Below are 14708 nucleotides of genomic sequence, written 5' to 3' on the forward strand. Positions count from 1 at the left end.
AGTCCCGCCTGTCCCCGAACCGATCCAGTTCCGCTTCCGGCTGCTTCAGCGTTGTGGCGTTTTAGGTCGCCATGGGCAAGTCGGATTTTCTCAGCCCAAAGGCCATCGCGAATAGAATTAAGTCCAAAGGGCTCCAGAAGCTTCGCTGGTACTGCCAGATGTGCCAAAAACAATGCCGTGACGAGGTGAGTGACTGAGGGTGGCCGCGACCCGGAGGGTCCCGACCGACCGCGACCCGGTACCCCGTCCCGGCTCGGAGCGCTTTTCCGCGCAGTCTTCCCCAGCCAGGCAGGCGCCAGAGGTCTGTGACGCTCACTGGCCTTCGCGCGACCCTCCAGTTCCACCAGAAATGATCTCAGACAGACACTTACTGATTGCCAGGCTCCGACTGCCCTGGGGTCGGCCAAACTTGGGAATTCAAACCGTGCGGCGTCATAGAGATACAGACTGGGGCAAATAAAGTTACGTCTTATTGGTAAAGTGGAGGTAATAAGTTTTACCTGAGGTTTTTTTTTTAATTATTTTTTATTTTTGAGACTGGGTCTTCCAGTGACTTAAACGGAATTATCTCCCAAAGTTTCTACGTGCTGCAACCATCCTATGGGGGTTAGAGTGTCAGTTCATGGATTTCAGGAGGTACAGGCTTGCATTCCATAGCACCTAGAAGTTAACTGTGTTTTTACCATATTTACTTTTTTTCTGAAATATTTTATAGTAAATCATATAAACGCCAGTATACTTAACCTATGAAAACTTAAATGTGATCAACATAAACTAATAGCCTGTATTGTTTCAATATGTCAAAATGCCACTAATAAAGCAGACCTTATAAAACTTCCTTTTATTTCTACTTTATATTGGAGACAGCATCTCAGTATGTAGCTTCAGCTGGCCTGGAATTCACCATGTAGATAGACTGGGCTAGCCTCAAACAAGATCCACCCACCTCTGCTTCCTGAGCGCTGGTGTCAAAGATAGACCACACCACTTCATACTAATACTTTCTCAGTAGTCTGGTGGTAGTGGTGGTAGGAACCAGGGACCCTGTTTACTAAGCAGTGCTGTAAGTTAATACAGGATCTTACACATGCCTGGTAAATGCTCTACCGTGGAATTATCTCCTCATGCCTCCCTCTAGATTTATATTATCTTATTTTGATGCATGTTCAGCACCAAATGTCTACAGAGGCCTACTGGGGCAAGTCTCACACACATACGGGGATCAAAGGGCAACTTGTAGTTGGTTATTTCCTTCCAGCATGAGGGTCCTGGGGATGAAATCAGGTAGTTAACGTTTGGCAGCTAGCACCTTTACCCACTGAGCTATCGTACTGACCCTCTGCAAGCCACACTCTGCTCCATCCACTGCCACTGACTAGACTGCAAAACGTTAACCTTTTTTGTTGTTGCTTTTTCAAGACAAGCTTTCCCTGTGTAGCCCTGTCTGTCTTGGAACTTCCTCTGTAGACCAGGCTGGCCTTGAACTCAAATAGATCATCTTCCTCTTCCTCCTTAGTGCTGGGAATAAAGGTGTGCACCACCACTGCCCAGCTTCAAAACTCTGTTTTACCTAGTCAGTTCTTAACCTTTTAGTTATCTGTGGAACACCTATAATATTTGCCTAATTTGTGCACTACCTGAAAGAAATTGTCCTCCCTTCCTCCCTCCCTCCCTTTTTTTTTTTTAATAGCCATAGCTGTCCTGGAACTTGCTGTGTAGACCAGGCTGGCCTTGAACTCTCAGAGATCCTCCTGACTCTGCCTCCTGAGTGCTGGGATTAAAGGCGTATGCTACCATTGCTTGGCGGTTATTTAATTTTAATTCAAAAGAAATTTGGTAGCAAAGACCAGTATTGCATTCTATAAATTAAAATATAAATAAAAAGGAAAACAAAATGTTATTAAATTCTAGAAACCCAAAGGAATGGATTGAGAGAGGTGGAAGGGATATCATGGCTCTTGTCTTCCTCCTCAGTTTTCCCATATTGCAAGGTAGGAACAGAAAAGGGAACGTGTAAGAGCCGAAGTCGGCCTTCTCTTGACCACCTTTGAAGAAGGGAAGGCAGTGAATATATCTGGGAACAGTCAGCCAGAATCAAAAGAACCTTGTAAAGATAACTGACAATAACAGAACTAGTCATTTATCCTCTTCTCATAAGAACTTAATTGCAGATAATATCTGAAGATAATCAAGTAGATGCAGGTGTGGTGGCACACACCTCTAATCCCAGCATTCCAGAGGTAGAGATGGGATGATCATACATTTCAGGCCAAGGTGTACTAACACAGCGAGACACTGTCTCAAAAAAAAAAAAAAGTTGGCATGCTAGACAAACAGGCGTGATTTCAGAGCATCTGTTTATTATTCTTGCTGTTAGATTGGGAAAAGTCCTTATTAAAAAATTATTTATGTATACGAGTGCTCTATTTGCATGTATGCCTGCATGTCAGAAGGGGGCATGCATGAGACAGAAGAGGGTATCAGATCCCATTCCAGATGGTTGTGAGCCTCCATGTGGTTACTGGGAATTGAACTCAGGACCTCTGGAAGAGCTGCATATGTACTATTGAAATTTCAGGTTCAAATATAGGTAGAAGAAATATACCAAGATAGATATTTTGTTTTTAAGTTTTCATTTTTTAATGTTACGTCAGAAGAGGCTCTGGATCCCCTGGGGCTGACGTTAGAGGCAGTTGTGAGCACCCTGATGTAGGTGCTGGGAACTGCACTGAACTTTAGGTCCTGCAAGAGCAGCTTGTTCTCTTAACCTCTGAACCATCTCAAGCCCACCTTGCTTCTTTTTTTAAAAACAGGTTTTTAAAAGTACAGCTATAAATACAATGAACAAAATTTAAGTATAAGGTAGTAATAGGCATTAGGTGTATTTTGGATGATAAACCAAAGTAGAAGAAAACAAGAGAAAAGAATGTCTGTAGGAGAAACTCAGATGGGCTCCTTTTGCTCCATCACATCCTTCCAGGCTCTTGCTAAGAAGCAAGTGCTCAGAAAGACTTGGTAAAATCCCCACAGTCTGGCAGCATTATAAATGTTTTACAGCACCACCTTCAGTCTCTTGACCTTGACTGCTCTTGACTGTGGCAGGGTTCAAGACTCAACTCTGGGGGAAGCAAAAATTAAAACAGGACTGCAGAGAGCTCTCAGGGCAGTATCTCCCACGCAAGTGTGCGCACCTGTGTAAAACTAATCAAGGGAGGCAGAGGCAAGAGGAGCCTGGAGCTTACCTGACAGCTAATGTTCCTGACCCAGTGAGCTCCAGGTTTCTCGGAAGTGGCTGCAGAGTGATAGGAGAACCTGCTACTCACCTCTGGTCTGCACACACACTCACATTAGAGTGTGATTATAGCTAGTGATTTGATTTTGTAAAATAATTAATCAGAACTGGAGAAATGGCTCAGTGGTTAAGAGCACTGGCTATTTACTCTTCCATAGGAACTAGGTTCTATTTCCAGCACCCCTACTGTCTGTAACTCCAGTTCCAGTGGATCCAACACTGTAGTCGCACCCCCCACTCCCCTCACCCTCGACATGGAACCTATTCAAACACAGCACTTAGGTGGTGCACAGGCATACATGCAGGCAAAACACCCATACATAATTTTACAACTTAAACAGAATTATCATTAAAGAACACTTTTGCAGACTTAATGGACTACTATGTGGGGAGTGTTGTGATACGTAGATGACAGTTCAACTACCTTTATATTTTTTATAGAATGGCTTTAAGTGTCATTGTATGTCTGAATCTCATCAAAGACAACTGTTGCTGGCTTCAGAAAATCCTCAGCAGTTTATGGATTATTTTTCAGAGTAAGTACTCAAAGACATTCTTACCTCTTAAATGTTACTCAGTTGGCCATGGAATAGTGCTTAATATTTTATATTGGAGATCTGTTGTCCCATATGTGTTAAGATGGCTAGAGTCTCACTGTGCTCAGTCTTTGTCTTCTTTTAAAATTAATCACAGTATGCTATTGTTACTAACTAAAGTATATCTTGGAACTGTCCTTCCTTTCTTTCAATTCAGCACTGTCTGGCCTCACATCTTTCCCCCTGCAGGGGTTTTAGATGGCGCCTTGAGATGAGCTTCCTGAGTTTTTCTGTGCTTTAGTATTCTCATGGGTACAAGGGCACTGAGTGGCACACTGATGTAACTGTTCGGCTTATGTGTAGGGCTGGAAGAAGAGTGAGCTATTTTTTTTTCTCTGTGTAGCTTTGGAGCCCATCCTGGAACTCACTCTGTAGCCCAGGCTGCCATACTCACAGAGATCTGCCTGCCTCTGCCTCCCAAGTGCTGGGATTAAAGACATGCCCTACCTCCACCTATTGAGGGCTAATATTTTTTCCCTCTTTTTTTAAAAATTTAAATTAGAAACAAGCTTGCTTACATGTCAATCCCAGCTCCCTCTCCCTCCCCTCCTCCCCTGCCACCTACCAACCCCCCATCCCATCTCCCCTCCACTCTCCAGGGAGGGTGAGGCCTTCCATGGGGAATCTTCAAAGTCTGTCATATCATCCCAGGCAGGGCCTAGGCTCTCCCCCATATGTCCAGGCTAAGAGAGCATCCCTCCATGTGGAATGGGCCCCCAAAGTTCATTCGAATGCCAGGGATAAATACTGATCTATTACCTGAGTCCCCATAGATTGCCGAGGCCTCCTCACTGACACCCAAATTTAGGGGGTCTGGATAAGTCCCATGTTGGCCTTTCAGCCATCAGTCTGGGGTCCATGAGCTCCCCCTTGTTCAGGTCAACTGTTTCTGTGGGTTTCACCAGCCTGGTCTTAATCCTTTTGCTCATCACTCCTCCCTCTCTGCAACTGGGTTAATTTTTTTTAAAGGAGTTAGAATCCTGTCTACACTAATAATGATTTTCTGTTAATTAACAGTACTAGCTTTTTTTTTTGCAGACTTCTAGATATTTTCTGATGACCCCTTAATACATATGATTGAATATTCTAAAGGACTTTTGTTTCTATGGGTTATATGTGTCAACGTTTGAAATTAAATCTGAAAAAATTGCAAATATTACTAGTGTGTTGTAAAATGCTAATGTATTTATCCTATGTTCCAATAAAACTGGAACTTGGGAGGATCCAGAGGATAATGTCCTCTGCACATCTGAGGACTAGGGTTTCAGTCCACAGCATCCACATAAAAGAGTAACCCATAATCCTCATGCTCAGGAGGCAGCAACAGTGGATCTCTTCGGCAAGCTATTAGCTAGAGTAGCTAAATAGGTGAGCTCTAGGTTCAGTAAGAGAACCTGCTTCAATAAATAAGGGAGAGCAATCAAGAAAGACACTCAGCTGATCTCTGGCCTCCATATGTATCCAGAATGCACATGTACTACACTCAAGAGCTTACACATTGGTGTCTTTTGTTTTTTTTTTTCCTTGATCTAAGACAGGATCTTGCTATGTAGCCGAGGTTAGCCTTAAACTCACAAATCTTCTTGCCTCAGCCCCACAAATGCTGGAATTACAGGTATGTTCCACTACAACTTGCTGAGATTTTTTTTTAATAGAAAAACCAAACCAAGGCAACATTCTATATCTTCCAAATACAAAAACATCTATTTTACATTTTTGCAAATCTCTTCAATATCTAGATTAAAAGGCAGCTGAATTCTCACCTTCCACATTTAATCTGTTATAAAATATTGTTTTGATTGAGGAATTTTAATAAAGGAAGTTCAACTTTAGCATAGATTGTTTGTTAGTAGAAGGAGCACTCTAGCATCTTTCCAAAGAAGTTATACTTCGATACTGCATCTGGATAGGGTAAATGCAAGCCTCTTAGAGTAGCTATAATACACTATAATATGTAAGTAGGGTTAGGGTTAAGACATCTATACTCTATTGAATTAAAATCCAGTGGTCTCCCTGTTGTATGCATCTTGTACATATGTGTGGTCCTGTAGTGCGTGTGAGTCTCTTGAAAAATATCAGTTGACTGAGTTACAAGCACCTTCCTTTCAAATGGTGACCCCTACTAGTACAGTGGCATTTATTTGATGGTACTCATTAATAGCACAGATGTTGTCAGGACGGCTCTGAGTTTGAGGGTTATGGGGAGCTCACAGTGGCAGGTTCTACTTTCTAATCATGACTCAGAAGCTCCAGTCTCATTGGCAGCACATGGCCTGTTCTTTTACCCAATACAGCAGTCTTTCTTGAATTTTGAAGATGTGTCTGCCAAATGCCCAGTTTGGAATAATAGTACTTTATGTCTTTTCGTCTTTTATGTCTCATGAGAAAAAGTTTTCAACTCACAGCTCAATTGCATGGTGCTTTTCTCACAGCAGTTGGGATACGCAGTGGTGGCAGTTCATTAGTAATTCTCATCTTATCACAGACTATTAGCAGGGTAGTATTGAAGGCTGTGATTTAACACATCCAACAAGTTTTACTGCTCCATGGGGACATTCTAGGCAAAGCTAGTCTTAGTTTTCAGTGATTGGCATGGCTTTGCAGAGTACATCCGTTGTTAGATGACTTTAGATCACTACCTGTGACCTTATTCGTTCTGCTAAGCTGCTGGTGGGTTTACTGTTCATCTTCGAAATATTTATTTATGCATTCATTCATTTATTTGTGTTTTGGAACAGGGTCTTACTATGCAGTTTGACTGAACTGGTTACTCACTGTAGAACAGGCTGGTCTCTCACTCAGAGTCCTTTTGTCTGAGTCTCCTTAGTGCTAGTATGACAGGTGTCTGCCATGAAACCCATTTTCTTTTCATTGCTTTTAGTCTTATCAGTGCAGAAACCACAATGACAAAGGTAAAATTAGTTTTAATTGTGAACTACCTAAAACCATCTTGAATATCACCAGATGCTCAGGCTACACATTGGAAAAGGGCACTGTGACAAGTGCTAGACATTTGCGGCCTTTACCTGCTGTTTACAACACTGCTGTGGGCTACCTTTCAGTCCTTTGAAGTCACTGTGGCTTTTTCCCATCTTTATCTTTCTTGGTCAATCTTCAGTGGCTAATGCTTGTAACTCTTTTGGTTTTTCGAGACAGGGTTTCTCTGTGGCTTTGGAGGCTGTCCTGGAACTCGCTCTGTAGACCAGGCTGGCCTCGAACTCACAGAGATCCGCCTGCCTCTGCCTCCCCAGTGCTGGGATTAAAGGTGTGCGCCACCAACGCTCGTCCTGTAAGTCACCTTCTTTAACTGCTGTCTTTATGATCAGGTGTCTCCTAAATCTTTTGCCCCCTAAATCTTGACGTTCTTTTCTAACATTTGTCCTAAGTTACAAATGATTTTTTTCCTTGACAACTCTGCTTTTCTGAAAGCTCGTTCTGAATCATCATTTCTTTTATTATTATTTTAAAATTTTATTTTATTTTATATGTACAAATACATGTTTTTCCTTCATGTATACTCATGACTGGTACATGGAGGCCAGAAGAGGGCAATGGATCTCCTGGAACTACAATTAGGATGATTGTGAGTTGGGAATCAAACCTGGGTTCTTTGCAAGAGCAACAAGTACTCTAAACCACTGAGAGTCAGCACTTCTGAAGTCGAACTCAGTATGTATCAAATTTCGTTGTCAACTAATAGAACTCCCAGTTCACTTGGAACTCTTCTCATCTATTCTGTGTGATGCCCTTCAAACTTAGGTCCTTTCCGTTCTTTCTGTCCTGCTAATGGTTCCCAGAATTTTTCACTTGAATTCCTTTCATGATTCCTCACCAGTCCAGCCTTCAACTTTAGCCACTGCTATTCCTGTTCTAGCCAATGTTCGACAACAATTGTGTGTACAGGATTGGCTTAGATTTAAAACAGTGGTGGATCTTATACCCAGTTTTTCATTCAGGAGATCTTGGATGGGGCCAGAGAGTTTACATTTATGTGACATTCCCCGGTGATGGTATGCTGCTGGCTTGGGGAACATAATTTGAGAATTACTGTTCTCTGCCGCCCACCAAGATTTTCTCCCACCTCACCCCCCTTTTTCTATCATAGTTTGATGAGTATAGTTAAATTTATTTTTAAGGTAGCATGCAAAGTAATGAGTTTCATCATAGCATTTTCAAACGTGTTCTACTGTCTCATAATTCATGATTCTTCTACTAGTATCCCTTTCCTTCTCACCCTTCTCCACTGCTTGCCGAATCCCTTCCTTCCCCCGAGGTAATCCACTCTTCTATTTTCAGACCGCATGCATGCTCTTACCCTCTTTTTCTCTCCCTTACTACCATCTCCTCATCCTCTCTCATGGTCCCCTTCAGGTTTCCTTACACACAAGTACGCACACATGTACACTTCTAAATCTAGCTTTTTATGATCTAGCTTCCTTAACATCATAATTTTTATTCTTTTTTCCTTGCAAGTGTTATGATTTTATTTTTCTTTAAAATTTTATTTTGTGTATAAGTGTTTTGCCTGTGTGGCGACTAGAAGAGGGTGTTGAATCTGCTGGGGCTGGAGTCAAAGACAGTTGTGAGCAGCTATGTGGTTGCTGGGAATCAAACCTGGGTCCTCAGGGAGCAGCCACTGTTGTTATTAGCTGAACCATCTCTCCAGCCCCTTTACTTTCCTTTATGGCTGTATAAGCCATGGTTATCTTTCAAATTAGAGTTTAATTCATTAATTTTTCAAACCTAAATTATTTGGGTTAGAAATGCTTTTCTATTGCTTGCTGAAAACTAGATCTGTATAACATGACATCACTATGATTCAAAAATTAGAACAGACGTCATCTTCAAGCACATCTTCTCCCCTCATGTCATTTTGCCTCTGCTCATCCTCATTATTATCATCCTAAATTCCAGCCACAGCAGGGTAAGTGTCACCTATCAAGCATGCCCTGTGTTCATGGCTCTGCTAACAACCAATGGCCTCCCCTTTTGACCTTTGATTGTTTCTTGGGGGAGGTGTGGGGTTCGAGACAGGGTTTCTCTGTGTACCAGCTCTGGCTGTCCTGGAACAAGCTCTGTAGACCAGACTAGCTTTGAACTCACAGGAATCCACCTGCTTCTACCTCCCTGGTGCTGGGATTAAAGGTGTGCACCGCCACTACTTGGATGACCTTTGAACTATATTTCACTGTCTGTGTTAAAATCCTCTCTGGCAATTCCCTCAAATTTGTTTATGATATTTTGTTGCATTTTTTAATTTTTTTAGTTGATGTTATTGGAACTGCTTGAAGGTTAAGACATGTCTTTTAGCCGGGTGTTGGTGGCGCACACCTTTCAACCCAGCACTCCAGTGGCAGAGGCAGGCAGATCTCTGTGAGTTTGAGGCCAGCCTGGTCCACAGAGCGAGTTCCAGGACAGCCTCCAAAACAATACAGAGAAACCCTGTCTCGGAAAAAAAAAAAGATGTGTCTTTGCTGGCCTGGGCCGAGTGGTATTATTATGCCATAGTCCTTAAGCACAAAGACCCTATGATGAACATTCTCTAAAGACACATGCTAGCTTCCATCCTGGGCTGCTTTACTAAGGCCACACGTTTCAATGCCAGGCTGATCTTTGCAGTTTTTTCGCTGTTCACTTTAAACGTTTATGGCACATGATGTGACATTTGTGACATTTGGTCACTCCAGTTTATTATGCTTGCTTAAACTTCGGGACGATGGGGCTGTCTATTTGTAGCAAGTAACTTAATGTTTTCCTTTTTTCTTTCTCTAGGGAATTCCGAAATGACTTTCTGGAACTTCTGAGGAGACGCTTTGGTAAACATCTTAAATAGTGTGGAAATACCAATTTCATCGTTGTATGGGCTTTTTTTCAGCCTCAACAGTGTCACATTTTGTTTTTAGGCACTAAGAGAGTCCACAACAACATTGTGTACAATGAATACATCAGCCACCGAGAGCACATCCATATGAACGCCACTCAGTGGGAAACTCTGACTGACTTTACCAAGTGGCTGGGCAGAGAGGGTAAGAAGAGAGCAATGGATCTGGTGTTCTGTGGCTTTGTTTCTAGGAGAGAAGTCATTGTCAACAGATCTGCAGGACAATTATAAAAGCAGGAGGGGAGCATACTATTCCATAGTTAAGTTTGTTATATGACACTTTTGCCATTTTCATTTTTTGAAGCTGGCTCTTATATAGCCAGGCTGTAGTGGAACTTACGACCCTCCTGCCTCTGCTTCCCAGGGGCTAGGCTTGCAGGTTTTGGATCCACAGTGGCCAGCTGGAGGACTTCTTTTGACAGTGCACTGAAACATTCTGTATTGGGCACTTTGCCTCACAGTGTGAAATACCTGAGAAAGTTTGGTTTGGCTTGCAGTTTCTGAGAATTCAGTTCATGATCACTCGGCTCCTGTGCTTCTGGGCCTGTGGTGAGGGAGAGTGTCGTGCCAGGGAGCACATGACGGAGAGGCAAAGGAGGAGCAAGGGGGCTGGGCTAAGATACTCCTTTTCAGAGCATGCCCAGTGGGCGCATCCTCCTGCCAGGCCCTACCTGTTAGTCTCTACCATTTCCCAATAGTGCTGTCAGATTGAAGTCCGTGAATGGATCAGAGCCTCCAGAGTCAATCACTTCACAGTGGCTGCAGACCAAGCTCTCAACACATGAGCCCTGGGTGATAGTGCCTGTCCAAACCATATTATTTATATATATAAATATATATAAGAGTTATTAGTCTGATGACCTGAGATTGATCCTAGAGAGCCAACTCCTGAAAGTTTCTGACTTCCAAGTGTGTGTCCACACACATACATGCAGGTACACCACACATACATACACGTCTACCCCACATATGCATGTGTGCCTCACACAAATAAAAGTAGTAAAAATTATTTTAAAAGGTCATTAGAAGTTTCTTCCTTTCCTCTTTTTCCTTCTCTTTCATATTCACCTTCTTCATTCCTTCATTTATTTGTTGAGACAGAGGCTTGACCTGTACTCCAGTCTACTCTAGAACTCAATAATAGGTATTCCAAGTTGTCCTGGAACCCATGACTGTCTTCCTTCAGTCTCCCAAGTGTTGGGTTTATAGTGTGAACCACCACCACTCAGCTTTGTAATCCTTCTTTAGGAAAAGTTTCATTTTCTATCTTGAGGAGATTGTTCAAGTTTGCTTTTTTCTTTTTCCATTTCTGATCTTCATATGATGAGAAATTAGGAAGACAGGAGAAATTCGGTGTCAGTATTTTGCTTATTTAGAGTATTGTTAACAGATCATTCTGAATTCATTAGACAGTCAGGACTCTGGTGTAGTTGAACAGTTGTTTAACTGTTACCTCAGCATTGCTATATAAGCATGGAAGTGAAAACTCTCTGTGTTTCAGGGCTTTGCGTTTGAGGAGACTTGATTGTAGTTACTGAACGGGTAAATGTGCCGAGATGGAACATATTATGCTTGTAGTTTACTTTGGATATATGCAAAGTCACGCTGTTGTTGTTTTTGTGCCCCCAAGGCTTGTGTAAAGTGGACGAGACACCAAAAGGCTGGTACATTCAGTACATAGACAGAGACCCAGAAACTATTCGTCGGCAACTGGAATTAGAAAAAAAGAAGAAGCAGGATCTTGACGATGAAGAAAAAACGGCCAAATTCATTGAGGAACAGGTGAGACGAGGTCTGGAGGGGAAAGAACAGGAGACGCCTGTTTTTACAGAATTAAGCCGAGAAAACGATGAAGAAAAGGTTACATTCAATCTGAATAAAGGAGCAGGTAGCTCAGCGGGAGCCACATCATCCAAGTCCAACTCTTTGGGACCAAGTGCACTGAAGACTCTGGGGAGTGTAGCATCAATGAGACGAAAAGAATCTTCACAGAGCTCAGCTCAGCCTGCCAAGAAGAAAAAGAAGTCTGCCCTGGACGAAATCATGGAGCTTGAAGAGGAAAAGAAAAGGACTGCGCGAACAGACTCCTGGTTGCAGCCTGGAATCATTGTGAAAATTATAACCAAGAAACTCGGAGAGAAATATCACAAGAAAAAGGGTGTGGTTAAGGAAGTGATTGACAGATACACAGCTGTGGTAAAGATGATTGACTCTGGGGACAGGCTGAAACTGGACCAGACTCATTTAGAGACCGTCATTCCAGCCCCAGGGAAAAGAATTCTGGTTTTAAACGGTGGCTACAGAGGAAATGAAGGCACCCTAGAATCCATCAATGAAAAGACTTTTTCAGCCACTATTGTCATTGAAACTGGACCTTTGAAAGGACGAAGAGTTGAAGGTATTCAATATGAAGACATATCTAAACTTGCTTGAGCTTGAAAATTTGTTAACCGTACACTGAAATTGTAAAGCATCAAATTGATGTTAGTCAAGGTACTATGTAACTACTGTGTTAGGGGATTTGTTTTGTGTTAAAAATGAATCCATTTAAATACTGCTGGGTAGTTGTTTGAGTAAATTTATAATGAAATCTAATGTTTTTTAAGTGTCAAAACTGTCATTTTTATCTGTTCCTTTTTCTTTCATAATACTCCCTTGGTGTTTTGTTTTGTTTTGTTTGTTTGTTTTTCTATCATTAGAATACTATAGTAAAGTGTAAGACGGTTTGGAAACAATTTAGAGTCTATGTGTGTGTTTCTAATCAGGCAAGCTTGACCTTAATTCCGATGAATCATTGAAGTCACTTATATTGCTAGAATAAGATCAGTGAAAGATGTCACTTTATTAAGAAATCCTTTAGAGTCTGTCTAGATGACTCAGCAGTTAAGAATATTATTGACTTTTCTTCCAGAGAACTCACTTTCAATTCCCAGCACCCGCATGGTGGCTCACAACCATCTGTAACTCCAGTTCCGGATCCTGCGCCCTCTTACTGCCTTCATGAGCACTGCATGACGTGCTGTACAGATGTCCATGCCTGCCAAACACCCACACACATAAAAAGGACACCCTTCAGTTGCTTTTGTATCCAACCTTTGCCTTCTCTGGGCCATATTAGAGAACGAACTGTCTTGGAACATTCATTAGGTTTAAGGGTGCCTTACTGGTGGCCCATAGGTTGTAAAAACATACATTCTCTTGTTTTCCATGAATTCAGTCATGATGTTATCATTTACATAGTTCATGCTTGATAACCAGGTAATTAGGTCACAATTAAAATGTGTGTGTGTGTGTGTGTGTGTGTGTGTGTATTCACATGCATGCACTTTTTTTTTTTTTTTTTTTTTTGGTTTTTCGAGACAGGGCTTCTCTGTATTGTTTTGGAGCCTGTCCTAGAACTTGCTCAGTAGACTAGGCTGGCCTACAACTCACAGAGATCCACCTGCCTCTGCCTCCTGAATACTGGGATTAAAGGCATGTGCCGCCACCACCCAGCCACATTTACAGTTTTAAAGAACTATTTATGTTGTGTGTGTGTGTGTGTGTGTGTGTGTGTGTGTGTGTGTGTGTGTGTGTATGTGTTTATATGTGTACCACAGTTCAGAAAGAGGGCATTAGATCTCCTGGACCTGGAGTTACAGATGACTGAGCTGACATGTGCATACTGGAAACTGAACTTGGACTCCTCTGCAAAAGCAGAAAATGCTCTTCTCTGCTTTACTAACTCTCCAGCCCCTTGCTTCCAGTTTTTAACCCTAAAGAAAACTGACTTAGTTTATAGTCATTTAAAAACAGTCTCTAAACTTTGAGGAAAAACAAAAAATTTGTTAACTCAGGCATAAGCTCAGCTAAGATTTGTTTTTCATTTAAGATAAAATTCACATTTAATTGGTTTAATGGTAACTGTGATTGATCCTTGGGCCAAGCTTGTGAACACAGGCCACAAGAAACCAAAAGATAGCTAATGTGTCTCAGAAATAGCAGGTCAATGTTAGTTGGCTGAGATCTCAATTATTCATACTGTATATAACTAAATATCTAGTTGTAAGTTGTTCATGGAACCCTCCAAAGAATGAACAGGCTTACTTAGGGGAAAAGCTGTTCTTTTCCAACTGTCCCCATTAAGTTGTTGGCCTTGTTTGAAATCTAAGGTTGATTATTCATTTATAATGGAAAATAAATCAACATTTCTGGTTTCAAGAGGGTTTACATATGATAGATAGTTATATTGTAGGTGATGAATGGTGAAACATCAACTTTTAAAGTTTGGTCACCTGAGTTACATGTATGAGGTTGATTTTATAGAACAGTCTTATGGACCTATTCCATAGAACTATCACCTACAGTACAGGAGTTCAGTGTAACTCTGTTATGAAGCAGCCGTGAAGATATATTCCCTGTTTATTGTCAGTGTTCACCCAAAGTCTTATAACTGGCCCTCTTGTGGAATAACAGCAAGTGTGTGCTTACTCTCAATGCTGTGGTGACTTTCAACAGTAGATGGATTTTCACAGTAAACACAGGCTCCTGGGCTTGACTCACTAACCACTTCCTGGGTGTCACCTTGATTAACATACGTCATCCCCAAACAAACTCCTGAGACTTCTTTGCAAATATTTATTTTCTTCAGGTGGATTAGCAGGCCTTTTAGACCACTGCAATATCTGGGTTTGTTTTGAATTGTTAGAGCTGAGGAATAACTGCAAAACCTGTCAAGGGAAGAAAATGTACACATATAATTTCCAAAACCATAAACCGCTAAGGCCGTTTGAGAAAGCTATAGAGCTGAGGTACGAGGTAATCCTTGTAATGCCCGTCGATGAATCCTTTCCCACTGTTGTGCACAAACCAGCAGGGAACGTCTGTTCCAAACGCTATGTCTGTCCTGTAGTCCTTCTGTAAGCCTCTGAAAGAAAAATGCCGTGTATGCTTAGGGAAA

At 41.8% G+C, this 14708-nt stretch overlaps 2 protein-coding genes across 2 annotated transcripts in view; one reads left to right on the plus strand and one right to left on the minus strand.

Annotated features, from left to right (window-relative positions):
* The first annotated feature begins 2 nt into the window (after nucleotides 1-2).
* On the plus strand, nucleotides 3-12364 carry Kin (Kin17 DNA and RNA binding protein). The gene is made up of 5 exons (XM_005071717.4): nucleotides 3-185; nucleotides 3734-3828; nucleotides 9661-9704; nucleotides 9792-9914; nucleotides 11400-12364. Exons 1-5 carry the CDS (start codon nucleotides 72-74, stop codon nucleotides 12200-12202), a joined length of 1179 nt encoding a protein of 392 aa, XP_005071774.1. The 5' UTR covers nucleotides 3-71; the 3' UTR covers nucleotides 12203-12364.
* Nucleotides 12365-14377: 2013 nt separating this feature from the next.
* Nucleotides 14378-14708, minus strand: part of Itih2 (inter-alpha-trypsin inhibitor heavy chain 2) — a 34834-nt gene continuing 34503 nt past the window's right edge. The window contains 1 exon segment of the mRNA NM_001281662.1: nucleotides 14378-14675. Within this exon segment, the coding sequence (NP_001268591.1) occupies nucleotides 14528-14675 (148 nt within the window). The 3' untranslated portion in view covers nucleotides 14378-14527.

The sequence above is a fragment of the Mesocricetus auratus genome, unplaced genomic scaffold, assembly GCF_017639785.1.
Source record: "Mesocricetus auratus isolate SY011 unplaced genomic scaffold, BCM_Maur_2.0 Super-Scaffold_100013, whole genome shotgun sequence".
NCBI lineage: Eukaryota > Metazoa > Chordata > Mammalia > Rodentia > Cricetidae > Mesocricetus > Mesocricetus auratus.